At 51.8% G+C, this 16,296-nt stretch overlaps 1 protein-coding gene across 1 annotated transcript; it reads left to right on the top strand.

Annotated features, from left to right (window-relative positions):
• The first annotated feature begins 6 nt into the window (after positions 1 to 6).
• On the top strand, positions 7 to 13,283 carry LOC128583425 (leucine-rich repeat-containing protein 74B-like). The gene is given in 11 exon segments (XM_053587620.1): positions 7 to 25; positions 609 to 1,115; positions 2,038 to 2,180; positions 2,459 to 2,591; positions 3,462 to 3,668; positions 6,622 to 6,731; positions 7,938 to 8,053; positions 8,526 to 8,604; positions 11,095 to 11,190; positions 12,511 to 12,591; positions 12,593 to 13,283. Coding segments are annotated over 11 exon segments (1,566 nt in total). The 3' UTR covers positions 12,668 to 13,283.
• Positions 13,284 to 16,296: the final 3,013 nt, after the last annotated feature.

Genomic DNA, 16,296 nt, shown 5'->3' with positions numbered 1-16,296 from the left:
CTCGCGATGCTCCTGCTGCACATGAGTCAGCACAGCAGGGGCAGCCCCAGCTGAGCAGGAGTCAATGCGGGCACTCAGGCGGGGCCAGAACAGCCACTGTTAAAGGGACACTTCACTTCCCCTTGGAAAGGATCCAGCCTCCAGCTCCCAGTCCCAAACCCCAGCTGCCCAGGGTCCCCATCTTCTCCAGATTCACTCTGCCAGGCCCTGGACAGGAGCAGCCCATTCCCTGCCTTCTGGCCTCACTTCCCTGAGGGGTGGGGAATGACAGTGATATAAGGGCCAGAGAGGGCAGCCTGAGGGCAGCTAGAGCCCAGAAGAGGGGCCAAGGAAAGCCGCAGAAAGAAGCGTCCTCTGGCGGACACTTGTAGATTCCCAAGTTCAACAAGCAGACAAAACTGGGGAGGTACGTTTCTGGAGGAGGGAACCGCGTGTGCAAAGACCAGAGCATGAAAGAACTGAGGGCCCCAGGCAGTGTAACTCTAGCTCCGGAGAGGACGGTGACTCAGCTCTGTGAGGTTCCCCAGACCCTCCTGCACAGGCTCACACTCCCTAGCTCACAAGTGCGGACAGTAAAGCACAAGCTCTGGGCCAGGCGTGTTTCCCAGTTCGTGAAATTGAGTCGAAGCTGGAAGCTCAGGGCGGCTGGGAGCGCGGGCGGCCGGGAGTACAAACGCCGGCGAGGTGCCCGGCCCTGTGCCCGGCCCCCGGCGCGTGCGCGCTCCCGTCCACCTTGGCAAGGAGCGGACGCCGGTTGCGCGCAAACCCTCAGCTGTTTCTGGGGCAACCGACACGCCGCGTTGCCCGGGCGACCGCCAAACGGAAGCGCGTCGCTATAGCCTGCGGCGGGCGCCAGTCGCTGTTCGCCACGTTCGATTGGTCAGTGCAAGTGGAGACTCCGCCCACATTCCCGGGCGGAGCTCGAGCTGCGGCGCCGCGCTGTGAGGATCTCAGAGCTCAGCACTGCGAAATGAGCGTAACCGTGAGGAGTCCCCGCGAGAAGTATGGGGAGAATGAAGACGTGGGAAAGGAAGCGGCGGGCAGACATCCTGCAGAGGTCCCGCAGGCTGAGGAAGGTTCGGACACGATTTCGGACTCTGACCTGGAGACTGAAGGTGCCCCGGTAGGGGGACCAGACCTGTCTCCTCACCTTGGGGGCTTCTCCAGCAGGAGTGGAGGGAGGCGGTCAGGGGAGCCCTGTCCGGCAGGGAGCCCACCCCTTTGTGGGGCGTCTTCATGGTAGTCCCCGCAGCCCTGTGTCCTGCACGCAGTGCTCTTGGGGCATCAGGTGTTCGACCATTAGAACTTGCTTCCGAGGTGAAGTTAAGGCCGAGCGCGGTGGCTCACGCCTGTAATCCCAGCACTCTGGCGGGCCGAGGCGGGTGGATTGCTTGAGCTCAGGACTTCAAAGCTAGCCTGAGCAAGAGCCAGACCCGTCTCCACTAAAAACAGAAAAACATACCTCGAAATCCTGGCGGGAATCTGTGGTCCCAGCTACTTGGGAGGCTTGAAGCAAGAGGATCTCGTGAGCCCAAGACTTTGAGGTTACTGTTAGCTGTGACGCTACAACACTCTACAGAGGGAGACAAAGTGAGACTCTGTCTCAGAAAAAGAAAGAAAGAAAAGAAGGAAAGGAAAGAAAGGAAGTGGGATCAGAGCTGGGCCTTCCCAACGTATTAAGACCGTGGATGTATAGAATTTAGAATTCTTTCCGTTTTTTTCCTCTATAAAGTGTTCGTAAAACCATTTGTGGTCTGCAGTCCAGGGTCAAAGACACAGCAGGCACTCTGGTGTCAGACAGACTGGGTCTTACTTCTCTGCTAGGATTAGCTGGGAGTAGCTGTGTGCCTTTGAAGAGAGGATTTGCTGTCTTTAAGCTTCTGGGTCCTCCCCTGCAATCTGGGGGCAATAGTCCCAACTAACACAGGAAGAAATGACTCTCGGGAGGGGTAACACAGACCAGGTGGTGGGAGAGGGTGGGAGAGGAGGCAGGGGCTGGCTTGTGAAGGAGTCAACATTCGTCCTGAATCCTTCCAGGCCCCGATGGCTGTGGAGAACCAGGCAGGGACACCCTCTACCTGAGGTCTTGCCAAGCCCATGGTGTTGTGCCTATCTCCTGCTTTCTGCACCAAGCGAGTGCCCCGGAGCTGAACCTGCGGCACCATGGCCTGGGGCCCCAGGTACCACTGCAGGGACACTGAGGCCAGGCTTGGAGGGGGAGGACCCAGGAGACAGCAGCCATAGGAGCGCCCCGCCCTGAGACCACCTCCTCAGCCTTCCCCTGTGGCCAGTGTGTCCCATCCCCACATCAGAGCTGGAGGAGGTGAGACCTGGATACAACCTAGAAGGGAGTGTCCTAGTGAGGGAAGGGGAGGTGTTTCCAGTTAGAGGACAGAGTGGGCTGGGCCCTGGGAGCAGGAGACAGGACAGTGGCCAGCTGTGTCCTGCTCCATCCTAGGGGGTCCGGGCTCTGGCTTCCTCATTGGCTTCCAATCCCTATGTCAAGCGGCTGGACCTTGGGGACAATGGGCTCTGTGGAGCTGCAGCAGAGGCCCTGGCGGTTGCCCTGAGCAAGAGCAGCAGCATCTGTGGTGGGTGCTGAGCCTGGGGCAGGTGGGGAGGCTTGAGTCCTCCTTTTCCTTTACTCACCTGGGGCCTGCTGACCTGGCTGTGGAATGGGGCGGGGCCTCATCACTGGGCGGGGCACATGGGGGTGGAGCTAGACCCTCTGCTGTGCGCCCAAGCTGGATGCCACTCCCTTCCTAACCCATGCTGCTGTTACAGCTCTCCCTTACCGGCAACCCAACCACAGCACCCAACCCCAGCACATGGTAGACTCCAAATGCCTGAATGCAGGGTGCGCAGTCTTTCCACACAGAGAGGAGGGGGCTGGGCAGCAAGAGAGGGGGAGAGGAAGAAAGTGATTGTTCACTAGGGATCTTAGATCCAAATGGCAGCTCTGCCACCCAAGAGTGGGGCAATCTGAACAAGCATCCCAACCTCACAGACCTGTTTCCAAAGTGTGAAATGGCCCCAACAGTACCTCTTAGCTCTTGGGGTTGTAGTGGGCATTAAATGAACCTGAGCACATGAAGTAGTCAGTCCCACGTAAGTGCTCCATGTACCGCCACCTGGGCTATTACTGCCAGTCCCTGTGATGGGCAGTGAGAGCTTCTGCGGCGGGTTGTATCACTGCCAGATGGCTGGCCCTCCCAACACAGCATTCCCTGCTTTGCCCAAAAAACCTTTTGAGAGAGAAATGGGTGGACACACAGGGAGAGGGAAATCAGGGGCCAGAGGGGACCCAGACATTGTGTGGCAGGGTCACGCAACCCCAGGACAGTGTGACTACAAAGTCCCCTCCCCTGCCTTGGGCCTGGAGGTTTGGGGAATGGAGGAAGGGGAGGAGGGTGGTGTCTGATTTTGGATCCCCCTGACTGAGGAATGGTGCTGGCACACAGATGTCGACCTGTCAGAGAACCAGCTGGGAGCAGCAGGCGCCCAGGCCCTCTGTGCCACCCTTGCAGGGAACCCAGCTGTGCAGAAGATTCAACTGTCAGGGAACGGGCTGGAGGAGCAGGCGGCCCAGCATCTTGCTGAACTCATGCTAGCCCACACAGGCCTGAGATCCCTGGACCTGAGCTATAACCAGCTGAATGACGAAGCAGGTAACACCCACCCAGGGCCCTCATGGAACTCAAAAGTTCATCTTCCTCGGACAGGGGTGGGTGGGGGTCCGTGGGATAGTGCTGAGTGCTCACAAAAGAGCATCCATGCTCTGCTCCTCCCCACATCCCACCTTGGTCACTCCTCCTGTCTCCAGCCCCACAGAACTCTCAGTTCTTTACACAGATATCTCACTGACCATTGCTGTATGTGCTGGGCACTGATTTAGCTACTTGGGAATCCAGGTTTGAACAGAACAAGATCCCTGATCTCAAGGAGCTCATGTTAACAAGATCATTCTCAGTAATTGTTGGTGCTACAGAAGAAACAAATGAGGGCTGGGTGTGGTGTCCTGTAGTTCCACCATTCTGGGAGGCCAAGGTGGGTGGATCACTTGCAGTCAGGAGTTCAAGACCAGCCTAAGAAAGATCGATACTGTCTCTACAAAAGAATAGGAAAAGTATCCAGGTGTGGTAGCAGGCACCTGTAGTCCCACCTACTCGGGAGTCGGGGGCAGGAGGATCTCTTGATCCCAGGAGTTGGAGGTTTCAGTGAGCTATGATGATGCCACTGCATTCTAGCCCAGGTGACAGAGCAAGACCCTGTCTCTAGAAGAGAAAAATAATGATAATGCAAGCCTCTAGAGAAGAATGGGGACACCATACTTTAGAGTTGTGGCTGAGGAGGCCTCTCGGAAAAGGTGACATTGAAGTGTAAATGTGGAGGCCAGACCAGAGGGAGAGTGTTTCATGCCGAGGGGCAGTGAGCATGCAGGCCTGGTGCTCAGACTGACAGACATCAGTATGACTAGACTAGTGAGCTGGGGGACAGTGGCCACGCTGTGGGGTAGAGAAGCCAGAGGGAGCCACAGGGCTACAAATCATGGCAAAAAGATACAAAGATTTTCTTCTATGAGCTATAGTAGACCAGGTGGGATTCCTGAAGCTCAACACTCTTGTGCCCCAGGGCCTTTGCACCAGCTGTATTTCTCAGGAATATGCACTTCTACCTGCCCTCCCAAAATGTTGCAATCAAGAATATGAATCACCTGGGATCCTGAGATAGGAATACAAATTCCTGCGTTCTGAACCTGCTGAACCAAATTCTTGGGGGTATGCCCATGCATCTGCTGTAACGGTCACCCCAAGAGACCTGCCTGATCTGAAAACTTTCAGAATAGCTGTTCTGTGTCAAGCAGCTTGGAGTGGGGTGGTAACAGCCTGTGAGAGCTGGCCCTGGACCTTAACTAAGGGCAGTTAAAATTAATTGAAAATTATTGTGAGAAGTCAATGAAATCAAAAGACTCATTTCAGACTTCGACAAAGTATAGGCATCTCTCCGGACCTGCACAGTCAGAGGGCAAGGGCCAGAGAGGCAGCCAGGACAGAGGGGCTGGAAGCTAAGATCCTGTGCACAGTGTACATGAGGGGGGCAGGTGGCCCTGGCAAAGGACATTATCAACCAGAGCATTTTGTTTCTCCCAGGGGGATCTCTGGGTGGGCCTGACCCTCTTCAGTGGTGAAGGAGCTTGGGTCTCAGTCTCCCCACTGCCCCTTGGCGGTGGTAACATCGACCTTACAGGATGGATGCAGGGGCCAGTGGACAAGCACTGTGGTTGTAGGAGTGTAGAAGAAAGAACCTTCCCACCTTCCACTGTTCAGCAGAGAAGGGGCTTCCCTACAACATGGAGGACCACTGCCCTCCCCTTCCAGCCCTAGAAGTGTCTGAGGAAGGTGGACAGCATCTTAGAACCTGGGGCTGTCACCTCTGATGCTGTGCTCAAAGCTGCACTCTCAGCAGGGCAGTTCTCAGTGTCTGTGCCGGGAGCTCTCCGAGGTGCTAAAAGGCATCCCCCGTGGCTTGAGGCGGCCCAGCAGGCTGGCTGAGCATTCCACTTCGCCTGCCTGTTCTCTCTGCGTTGTTTCACACCAGCCCTACTAACTAGACTGTGCTAGGTGTTGGGAGCACAGAGAGGCGTCAACTTTAGACCTTCACGGGACTCCCAAGCTAGTGGCAGAGACCAGACAGGCAGAGAGCGGTCTAATGGCCAGAGCCTGGAAGGATGGAAGCACCATGGATGTGTGGGGCCCAGGGCAGCAGCAAGGCCTCCTGACCCCACAGACCCAGGTTAGAAGGATGAGGGGCTGATAGCCAGGTGAAGAAAGGGCTCCAAATGGGGCACAGCAGGGGTGCTTTTGCAACCTGGGAGCAGGTGAGACTGGCTGGCAGAATGGAGAGTGGCTTGGCATCTGGGGCTCTGCCTGTGTTGGGTGCCAAACATCCCCCAGTGTTTCCCTCCCCACGTCATGGCTTTCCTTTCTCTACCACACCTTCATCCTGCCCACCACAGCTGTGCCAGTTCGGTTACCTCTGGCCTAGAGTTGGGCACCAGTCTTCAGCTGATCTCCCAGCCTCTTGCCTCCACTCTCCCCATTTGATCCTCAAGCCCACTGCTAAGGATCCAGATGAAACGCTAATCCAGCCCTGTCCCTTCTGAAGCCCCTCCCCGACTCCTGGCAGAGCCCCTTGGCTTAGCGTGAAGGCCCCCCCAGCGCCTCTCCGGTGCCCATCATACCTGCCTCACTGGCTGCCTCTTCCCCAGCCCCAGTCCGGCCCACATGCACTCCCGTGGGGGCTTCTGCACTGTGGCGCTTGCTGTCTCCCCTCCACTGCACACCCCCAGGTGGTGGGCACTGCCTCAGTCCCTCATCTGTCTACTTTCCTAAAGCCCCAAGGTAACAAGGCCGGGTTATCCCTTACCCTCCTCCCACATCTCCTGTTCGCAGAACTAGTATCTCCCCCATTAGATGCGAATTCCCTCAGGGCAAGGCAGACCCATGCAGGGTCCACCTCTGTGACCCTCCCACCCAGCACAGTCTCTGGGACACAGTGGGCGTCAATGTCATTTTTCGAAGGAATGAACAGGGCGAGCAAGGTCTCTTGTTGTTTGTGAAGGAGAGATGCTTGGACCAGCCTTGGCAGAAAACACTGGACTCACAGAGCTTAACATAAGCTGGAATCACCTCCGAGGCCCAGGAGCCATAGCGTTTGCCAGGGGACTGGAGGTATGAGGCTCCTGCCCGGTCAGCTCCTCCGACCTATCTTTTGGGGCACATCTCCCAGGTGCCAGCCTCCTGTCCTTGTAGCTCTTCAGAAATGAACCTCGGATCTTTTTTTTTTTTTTTTTTTTTGTAGAGACAGAGTTTCACTTTATTGCCCTCAGTAGAGTGCCGTGGCGTCACACAGCTCACGGAAACCTCCAACTCCTGGGCTTAGGCGATTCTCCTGCCTCAGCCTCCCTAGTAGCTGGGACTACAGGCGCCCGCCACAACGCCCGGCTATTTTTTTTTTGTTGCAGTTTGGCCGGGGCTGGGCTCGAACCCGCCACCCTTGGCATATGGGACCGGCGCCCTACCCGCTGAGCCACAGGCGCCGCCAGAACCTCGGATCTTTTAAGCAGAGGTTAAAGGGTGTTTCTTTGGGTGACTAATTTCCCTGGCCTCCTTTAATGACTATAATGTTGTGTGCTCACTGTCACATCACACAGCTGAATGTCTCACGCCTTTGCCAGACATCAAAAACACTCAGCTGGAAGGGGACATGTGCCCAGTCTGCTGACACATGCTTGCTGTTGGGCATATGCAGATGCTTCCCTGAGATGACGCCCTTGTACCTTTGGATGTCAGCCCACCGCCTCAGATGTCCCGCCTACTCACAAGGCATCCTTCCAGGGCGGCCCCAGATGCTGGCAATGTCTCCAGTGCCTTGCCCTCTTATGGGGCTGACCTGGGGGTCCTGCCCGACAGGTGGCAGGTCATGTTCTGTCTTGGCAGAGCACCCATTCTTACACTCCAGTATAGTCTCCCGGGTGGGTTTCATCCGACAGGCCTTCCCTGGAGCCTCTGCCAGGACCCTGGGTTGCTCTGTGTCCCTGCCCTTGAGAGGCTACTGAGTGGATGTGAAGTGTGATCACTGTGTCTCTAGGGCCTGATGATGGACGGCAGATCCCTCCCTCTCTCTAAGGGTCATATACAACCACACCCACCTTCCCCCATTGTGCATCAGGCATGCATCTCTCTCCTGGTCACTGTCATCCAAGCACAGGTACCGGGGGGCCTATGCAGCACTTTCCTGGTTCTTCCCTGGAACCTCTGCTCTCCTGTACTGTGTTGAGTGCTCTGCACCTGGGGCCTCTGAGCGCTGAGGCTGAGGCCCCCTGGCCTTCTCTACCATCACATATGGTCCCCTGGCTTTGCTCTTTGATGTTCTAGGCAAACATCTTCCTTAAAGTCTTAGACATCTCATACAATGGCTTTGGAGATCCTGGAGCCTCTGCAGTGGGCGAGGCCCTCAAGGTCAACAACGTTTTGGAGGAACTAAACATGAGGTAAGGAGACGGGGGTGTCACCCTAGAGACCAAGGATTCCGGGATGTTGCCGCTGTTCGCTTTAATTTCTCAACCTACCACAGTCTACCTGTGATGGACTTGAGCTGCAATCCCAGCTCTGTTCCTCCTAATCAAATTCATCATTTACAAATTGGGATTTGTAATTCCTGCAGTACAAGCAGGTGGCTGGGAATGGCAAACACGTGCATAAAACATCTTCTGTGGAGCTTGTGGTTGGGGAGGGTGGAGGGCCGGTGGGGTAGAAGCTCCATGAGAGCTTCCCTCCCTCTCAGAAAGGGAGCCTAGTCTGGATGGGCAAGGCATGGCCCTGACAGGTGGGCCCGTGTCATACCTCACTGAACATGTGGCTGCTGTTGGAGGGGCTCCTCCAGGTTCTGCTGGGGACCCTGGGGGCAGTCAGCTCTGTACATCTATGTGGAAGGTAGCACCGAGTATGTGTTTTTTGTTGCAGCAATAACCGAATCTCTGCCATGGGAGCCCTGAGCCTGGGCCTGGGCCTCAGGGTCAACCAGACACTGAGGATTCTTGTTGTGAGTGCTAGCCTGGAGGGCACAGACCTCCCAGTGCCTGTCCACACCGGTCCTTCCCACGCCACATTCTCCCTCCCCCTGCCTGGGTGCAGTGGTTACACACAGGCTCCAAAGCCCAGACCTGGGTCTCCGGGAGGGGGCCTCCTGGCTTTCTCTTATGACCACTTACTCCTGGTGCCATTCCCTCCCATCCCTGTCCTGACCCTCCTGCTCCCCCATCCTGCTTGCTGCCCTTCCTCTGCCAGGACACCCTGTTCTGTGTCACCTGCATCTTCCCCCCTGCCCTTCCTCTTGCCTTGCTGGACCCCAGGGTCAGTCAGGGGTAGTGCTGGCCTCTGCCCAGACCTATGTGTGCCCAGCAGGGTTCCCTTCTTCCAGACTTGCAGGTGGGGAGGGAGAGCTGAGCAAGACTGAGAGCTAAAGATAAAAAAGGGAGGGAGCCAGGCCAGGGTGGAGTGGGTCCCAGGGAACACTGTGACCTCAGCATGTGCTGGGGGTACTATTGCAGCTCTGGAGGAGGCTCTGACTCTGCCTGGCTCTCAGCTCTCCGCCCACAGCCTTCCCCAGGCTCCTGCCATAGCTCTCACACCCACAGACCCTACCCCTGCTGGAAGCCCACCTCTCTCTGTGGGCTGCCTCTTGGTGGGGGGCTCCTTCTCCCCAAGTCGGAGGTGGGGCTTAGAACTCACACCACCCTTCCCTTTCCCAGGGCGCTCTGGGTACTGGGTCTTTTTTCTTCTCACTTCTCCACTTGGGTTCTAGTAGCCTGCTAGTGTCCTGGTTCTGGTCCTTCCTTCCCATCTCCTACCCAGAAATTGTTCTAAACCAGAGACATGCCTGCTGCACTCCCTGCTTGGGGTTTGATCCCCTCAGCGTAAATCCTAGCTTCTCAGTGTGTCATCCACAGCATGTCACCGGATCTGGGCTCTGCCAGCCCCCCTCTTCCAAGTTCATTGCTCTCACCCCAAGCTGCTTGAAATTATGCACACACATGCACTTGCGAGAACACTCCACACACACACTGACACACACACACACACAAGATAGCAATTTTAACCTCTTGCTTCTGCTGCTTTTCTTCCTGAATTGCTCAGCCTCACCCTACTTCTCAAGCTTGATTCCGAATAAATCTAACAGTGATTTCTCTCAATTCTAGGGTCTGTTTTTGTTTGTTTGTTTTGGGGGGTGGTTGTTTTTAAGGGATGGAGTCTTGCTCTGTTACCCAGGCTTGACTGTTGTGGCACCATCACAGCTCATTGCACCCTTGACTCCTGCGTTGAAGGGATCCTCTCATTTTGGCCTCCCGAGTAGCTGGGACTATAGTTCCTGGCACCATGCCCAGCCTGTCTTTGTTCTACATCTAATAAACAGTTTCTAATCAGTACCTGTCCATGAAATGTTTAACAACTCCTAGTTATACAGGCAAGAAGTCAGCTTGAGTTTACAGAGCTAGGTTTTATTATTACCCATGTGGCTGACGACTGCTATTGTGGGCCACTGTTAAGTTTTCTTAATTTTCCTTTTCCTGACACCTCCCAGGTGGACTTGGTGCACACTCTATCATTGCACTTACATGAATCGTATTATGTCTTTTCTTTCTTTCTTTTTTTTTTTTTGAGACAGAGTCTCAAATTGGTAGAGTCCCATGGTGTCACAGCTCACTGCAACCTCCAACTCTTGGGCTTAAGCGATTCTCTTGCCTCAGCCTCCCAAGGAGCTGGGACTGCAGGTGCCTGCCACAACACCTGCCTATTTTTTTGTTGCAGTTGTCATTGTTGTTTAGCTGACCTAGGCCAGATTCGAACCTGCCAGCTTCGGTGTATGTGGCTGGCGCCATAACCACTGTGCTACGGGCACTGAGCCTTCTTTTTTTGTTTTGTTTTAGTTTTATGGAGATAGAGTTTCACTCTGTTGCTGTGGGTAGGGTGCCGTGGCATCATACCTCACAACAACCTCATACTCCTGCCTCCCAACTAGCTGGGTCTATGGGCACCTACCACAACACCTGGCTAGTTGTGTTTTGTTGTTTTGGCCAGGGCTGGGTTCAAACCTCTGGTACATGGGGCCGGCACCCCACTCCTTGAGCCACAGGTGCCGCCCCTAGTTCTTCTATTTATTTCCCAGTAGAGACAAGATCTCACTCTTGCTCAGGTTGTTCTCAAACTCCTGAGCTCAAGGAGCCTCAGCCTCCCAGAGTGTTAGGATTGCAGACGTGAGCCACTACACACACCTCACACTGTGTGTTTTCCCTCCCCTCCCCCCAGCAGACAAGCTCTCTAAGGACAGGGCTGTGACTGCTGTGCCTCTATCAGTCAGCATCCTCCCCAGCCCTCACTCCCAGCAGCCTCACCCAGGGCATTCTGTCCAGCAGGGACACCTTCTGGGCTCCTAGCCCACCCTCAGAGATGAGGAGTCCCTTCTCCCGGCTCACGCTGTCCCCTGGCCCCCTGGGCCGAGCTCCTCTCAGGTTTGCATGTGTGTGCTTCCCAGGTGTCCAGGAATCCCATGCGAAGTGAAGGCTGCTTTGGTCTTCTCAGGTCCGTGCGGGACAATCCAGCACCTGCACTGGAACTACTGGATTTCTCCGTAACAGCTTTTCATAAACCTCATCTCTGATCCTCCCAACAGTCCTGTGATGGATCATGATCTCCATTTTAGAGGAAGACAGGGGTCAGAGAAATAAAATGCCCTGCCCAGATACACCATGTGGCACAGGCCTGAACACAGGTCTAAAGGCCTCTCCCATTCCGCTCCCTATGGACTGGTAGTTCTGCCCTGGTCTCACCATGGTCCCCTACTGGGGTTCTTCATGGGCTGACAGACAACATGTGGGGCTTGGGGGCATGATGCACACTGTTCACTAATGGTCAGATTTGCAGGTTCTCTGTGTCCAAGGCTGCCCTTCTCTCCTCACATCCCTGGTGCTGCCTGCAGGGGCATTGTGGTCCTATAAGATACAGTGGAGTGGCTGTGAGGGAGATCAGGGCCCCTGTTCGTTTACTTTTGCTTACGTAATATAGAGAAAAGTCACTCTTCTATAGTCATTCATTACAGAATTCAAAAATGAGAATTAATTGAAAGAAATGTCCCAGCTTGGTGCCCATACTCAGTGGTTAGGGCACTGGCCACATACACCCGGGCTGGCGGGCTCGAACGCAGCCAGGGCCTGCTAAAACAACAGTGACAACTGCAACAATGAAATAGCCAGGCGTTGTGGCAGGTGCCTGTAGTCCCAGCTTCTTGGGAGGCTGAAGCAAGAGAATTGCTTAAGCCCAAGAATTTGAGGTTGCTGTGAGCTGTGATGCCACACCACTCTACCAAGGGCAACATAATGGGACCCTGTTTCAAAAAAAAAAAGAAATGTCCAATTACAAACCAGTGCTTACTCTAACCCTGCTTTCAACCTAGACTTGAGTCAAAACCTTTCCAGAAATGTATACATACAGAGCCAGTCCTTAAGGTTCGGGACAATGGATGTTAAATGTCCTTACTGCACTGTTCATCATAGCTCACTGCAACTTTCAACTCCAGGGCTTAAGCAATCCTCCTGCCTCAGGAGGATTGGGACTGCAGGCACACACCACCACACCCAGCTAATTTTTTAATTTTTTGGTAGAGATGGGGTGTTGCTATGTTGCCCAGGCTGGTCTTGAACTCCCAGTTTCAAGTGATCCTCCCGCCTTGGTCTCCCAAAGTGCTGGGATTACAGGCATGAAACCACTGTGCCTGGACCCCTTCTCTATGTTAATAGTTTGGAGAGTCTGTCATCCACAGGACAAAAGGCACCCAGATGAGTTTTTGTGAGACCTGCGTGTGTGTGTGTGTGTGTGTGTGTGTGTGTGAAGTAAAAATAGTCAAGTTCTCAGAACGTAATAATATACTGCCTTGTAATGGATTTCTCCCCAGGATATCCAGGTGAACGCAGAGTTTGATGATCTTGCTAGCTCAGTGAAGGTGATTCTTCCAGGGCTTTGCGTAAAGACTGGTTGCTCATAGAGCAGAGTATGAAAAAGAGTTGCTGCCAGTCTTCAGACTGTCCCTACCAGCCCCAGCCTCTAAATGACTTTGGAGTGTAGCTTCTCATTTCCTGCTGCCAGCCACTTCAACTTGTACCTTGAGCACTCTTTGACTCATGATGCCTTGTGACCACTTGTGTCTGTGCTGAGTCCCTCCATCAGCTGGATGCTAAGTCCTATGGAGCTCGCCTTCATGATGTCTCAGACACCTGCAGTTCCTGTCTCTCTGTCCCTGCGCTAATCAACACAAGCCCTGACTGCGTGCTGTACATGGCACTGGGCATGGAGTTAAAGATACCCAAACAAGTCCCTGCCCTCCAGAGATTCATATTCTCGTGACCTGGGAAACTATCAAAATATGAAGAGGTGTGGCTCAGCGTCTGTGGCTCAAGCGGCTAAGGCACCAGCCACATACACCTGAGCTGGTGGGTTCGAATCCAGCCCAGGCCTGTCAAAACAACAATGACAACTGCAACCAAAAAAACAGCCAGACGTTGTGGCGGGCGCCTGTGGTCCCAGCTACTTGGGAGGCAGAGGCAGGAGAATCGCTTCAGCCCAGGAGTTGGAGGTTTCTGTGAGCTGTGATGCCCTGGCACTCTACCCAGGGGTGACAGTTTGAGGTTCTGTCTCAAAATATATATATATATATGAAGAGGTGTACAAGTGGCATTCCCAAACTCTGCGTATGAGAAGCAAGCTGGTACAACCTATTTGAAAGGTGTATTATTATCCATCAAGGGCCTTAAAATTCCTTTGTCCTTTGATCAGTTCATTCCACTAATCTACTCTACCGAAATAACCAGAGATACATAAGAATCCTGTTAGGCCAGGTGCAGTGGCTCATACGTGTAATCCCAGCACTCTGGGAGGCTGAGGCAGAGGGATTGCCTGAGCTCACAGGTTCACACCAGCCAGAGCCAGAGCAAGACCTCGTCTCTAAAAATAGCCAGTCGTTGTGGTGGGCGCCTGTAGCCCCAGCTACTTGGGAGGCTGTTGCAAGAGGATCCCTTGCGTCCAAGTGTTTGAGGTTGCTGGGAGCTATGACTCATTGCACTCTACTGAGTCTTTTGAGACTTTGTCTCAAAAAAAAAAAAAAAGATTCGTGTTTATCAAAAAGCTGCTTATGATAATGAAAATTTGAAATATCCAAATACCAGGGGATCCGTTAACGAAGATTTGGAACTCTGCAAACATTAAAAGGCATGTGCTCAGAAAACATTTAACAATTCATGAAAATACACATGATTAATGTTAACTGAGGAAATTGGGATCCAAAACTCATATGGCTTTTCTAATAGTTCCTGAAAAGATAAATCATAGAATTACCATATCACCAAACAATTCCACTCTAGAGAAATGAAGATATATGTCAATGTAAAAACTTGTATATAGAGACCGAGGCGGGTGGATTGCCTGAGCTCACAAGTTCAAGACCAGCCTGAGCAAGAGCAAGACCCCATCTGTAAAAATAGCCAGGTGTTTTAGTCTTAGCTACTTGGGAGACTGAGGCAAGAGAACTGCTTGAGCCCAAGAGTTTGAGGTTGGTGTGAGCTGTGACACCACGGCACTCCACCAAGGGTTACAAAGTGAGACTCTGTGTCAAAAAAAATGAAAACACAAAACAAAATTTGTATATGAATGTTCACAGCAGCATTATTTATGATATCCAGAAAGTGGAAATGCCCACCAATGGATAAATACAATGGGGCATAGGGCGGTGCCTATGGCTCAAGGAGTAGGGCGCCGGCCCCAAATACAGGGGTGGCGGGTTCAAGCATGGCCTCGGCCAAAAAAAAAAAAAAAAAAACTACAATGGGGTATAACCCATATAATGAACTATTACTCAGCAATAAAAAGAAATGAAATTTGGGGTCATAAGAAGAAACGAAATTTGGGGTCATAAGAATATTCTAGGCTCCGCACCTGTGGCTCAAGTGGCTAAGGCGCCAGCCACATACACCTGAGCTGGCAGGTTCGAATCCAGCCCGGGCCCGCCAAACAACAATGACTGCTGCAACCCAAAATAACAGCCGGGCATTGTGGCAGGTGCCTGTAGTCCCAGATACTTGGGGGCAAAGGCAGGAGCATCACTTGAGCCCGGGAGCTGGAGGATGCTGTGAGCTGTGATGTCACGCACTCTACTCTGTCTCAAAAAAAAAAAAAAAAATGTTCTAGTCAGCCCTAGTACATTTACTTTATAACAGCTGGCAATATTAAAGTTTCCTTTCTCTTTGTGTAAACTCTAATTTCTATGAAGGTATCACGGATTTTTTAAAATCAGTATTCATTACAAATGTCTTAGTGTGACTTAATTTTTGCTAGGATCATTACTGATCAAGCAAATAAATTCCACAGTCATCTGGGACAAACCAAAAAAAAGTTTTAAAATTGAGTGTGGTGGTGATTGTGCAATTCTGTGAACATACTAAAATAAATTGAATGGTATGATTTAAATGTGTGAATTGTATCAATATGAATGATAACTAGGTTTCTTTAGGGATGTCAAAAATGTTCATTCCTGGGTATCTAGTGGTTAGGGAAAAAATGTTCTAAAATTGATTGGTACTATTCTGCAAATCTGAGTATGCTAAAAACTATTGAATTTGACATTTTAAGTGGGTTAATTATGTGGTATGTGACTTACATCTCAAAGGATTTGTTAGAAAAAATCATATTGTTTGATTTCAATTATATAAAAATAGTATGAATGTATACAGAGAGGAAAAAAGACCCCAAAAGTCCTACTGGTATATTAATATTTATCTCTGGGTTGTAGGTTTATGCATCATTTTTATTTTCTTTACATTCTTCTGCATTTTCCACACGTTCTACTGAGAATGTCACTTTTATAATCAGAAAAGTAATATTATAGTCCTGTACTATATAATGATGTTTTGATCAGTGATGGACCAAGTATGAAATAGTGGCATATGATTATAATTATACAATTATAATTCCACATTTTTGCTGTACCTTTTCTACGTTTAGATGCACAAACACTAACAATTGTGTTATAATTTCCTACAGTATTAAGTAAAGGAACACGCTGCACAGGTCTATAGCCTAGGAGAAATTGGCAATACCACATAGTCTAGGTGTATAGTAGACTATACCATCTAGATTTGTACAAGTACACTCTTTGATATTCACACGATGACAACATCTCCTAATGACACATTTGTCAGAACATATTCCAGTTGTTAAGCAGACACATGACTTAAAAACACAGCACCTGTAGCACAGTGGTTAGGGGGCCAGCCACATGCACTGAGGCTGGCAGGTTCAAACCCAGCCCTGGCCAGGTAAACAACAATGACAATTGCAACAAAAAAAATAGCCAGGCATTGTGGAGGGCGCCTGTAGTCCTAGCTACTTGGGAGGCTGAGGCAAAAGAATCGCTTAAGCCCAAGAGTTTGAGGTTGCAGTGAGCTGTAGAACATTTTATGACTTTACTGAGGGTGACATAGTGTGCTTTTCCCAAAGCAAAGAAAATTAAGATGATCTTTAAGTATGGAAGAATAGGTAATTGTTCCAAAATCCTCCAAAATGGGCACTGGGTCCCAACTCAGCTCTTCTGGGGAAAAGAGTGTGTCTACCTCCTCCCTGGAGGCAGATCACTAAAGAAGAGAGAAAAGAAAAATAGCTCATACAAAAAAAAATTTTTTTTAAAGAAAAG

Source organism: Nycticebus coucang, chromosome 4, assembly GCF_027406575.1.
Source record: "Nycticebus coucang isolate mNycCou1 chromosome 4, mNycCou1.pri, whole genome shotgun sequence".
Lineage (NCBI taxonomy): Eukaryota > Metazoa > Chordata > Mammalia > Primates > Lorisidae > Nycticebus > Nycticebus coucang.
The sequence above is the reverse complement of the archived record's forward strand: the minus strand, read 5'-3'. Positions and strand labels throughout refer to the sequence as shown.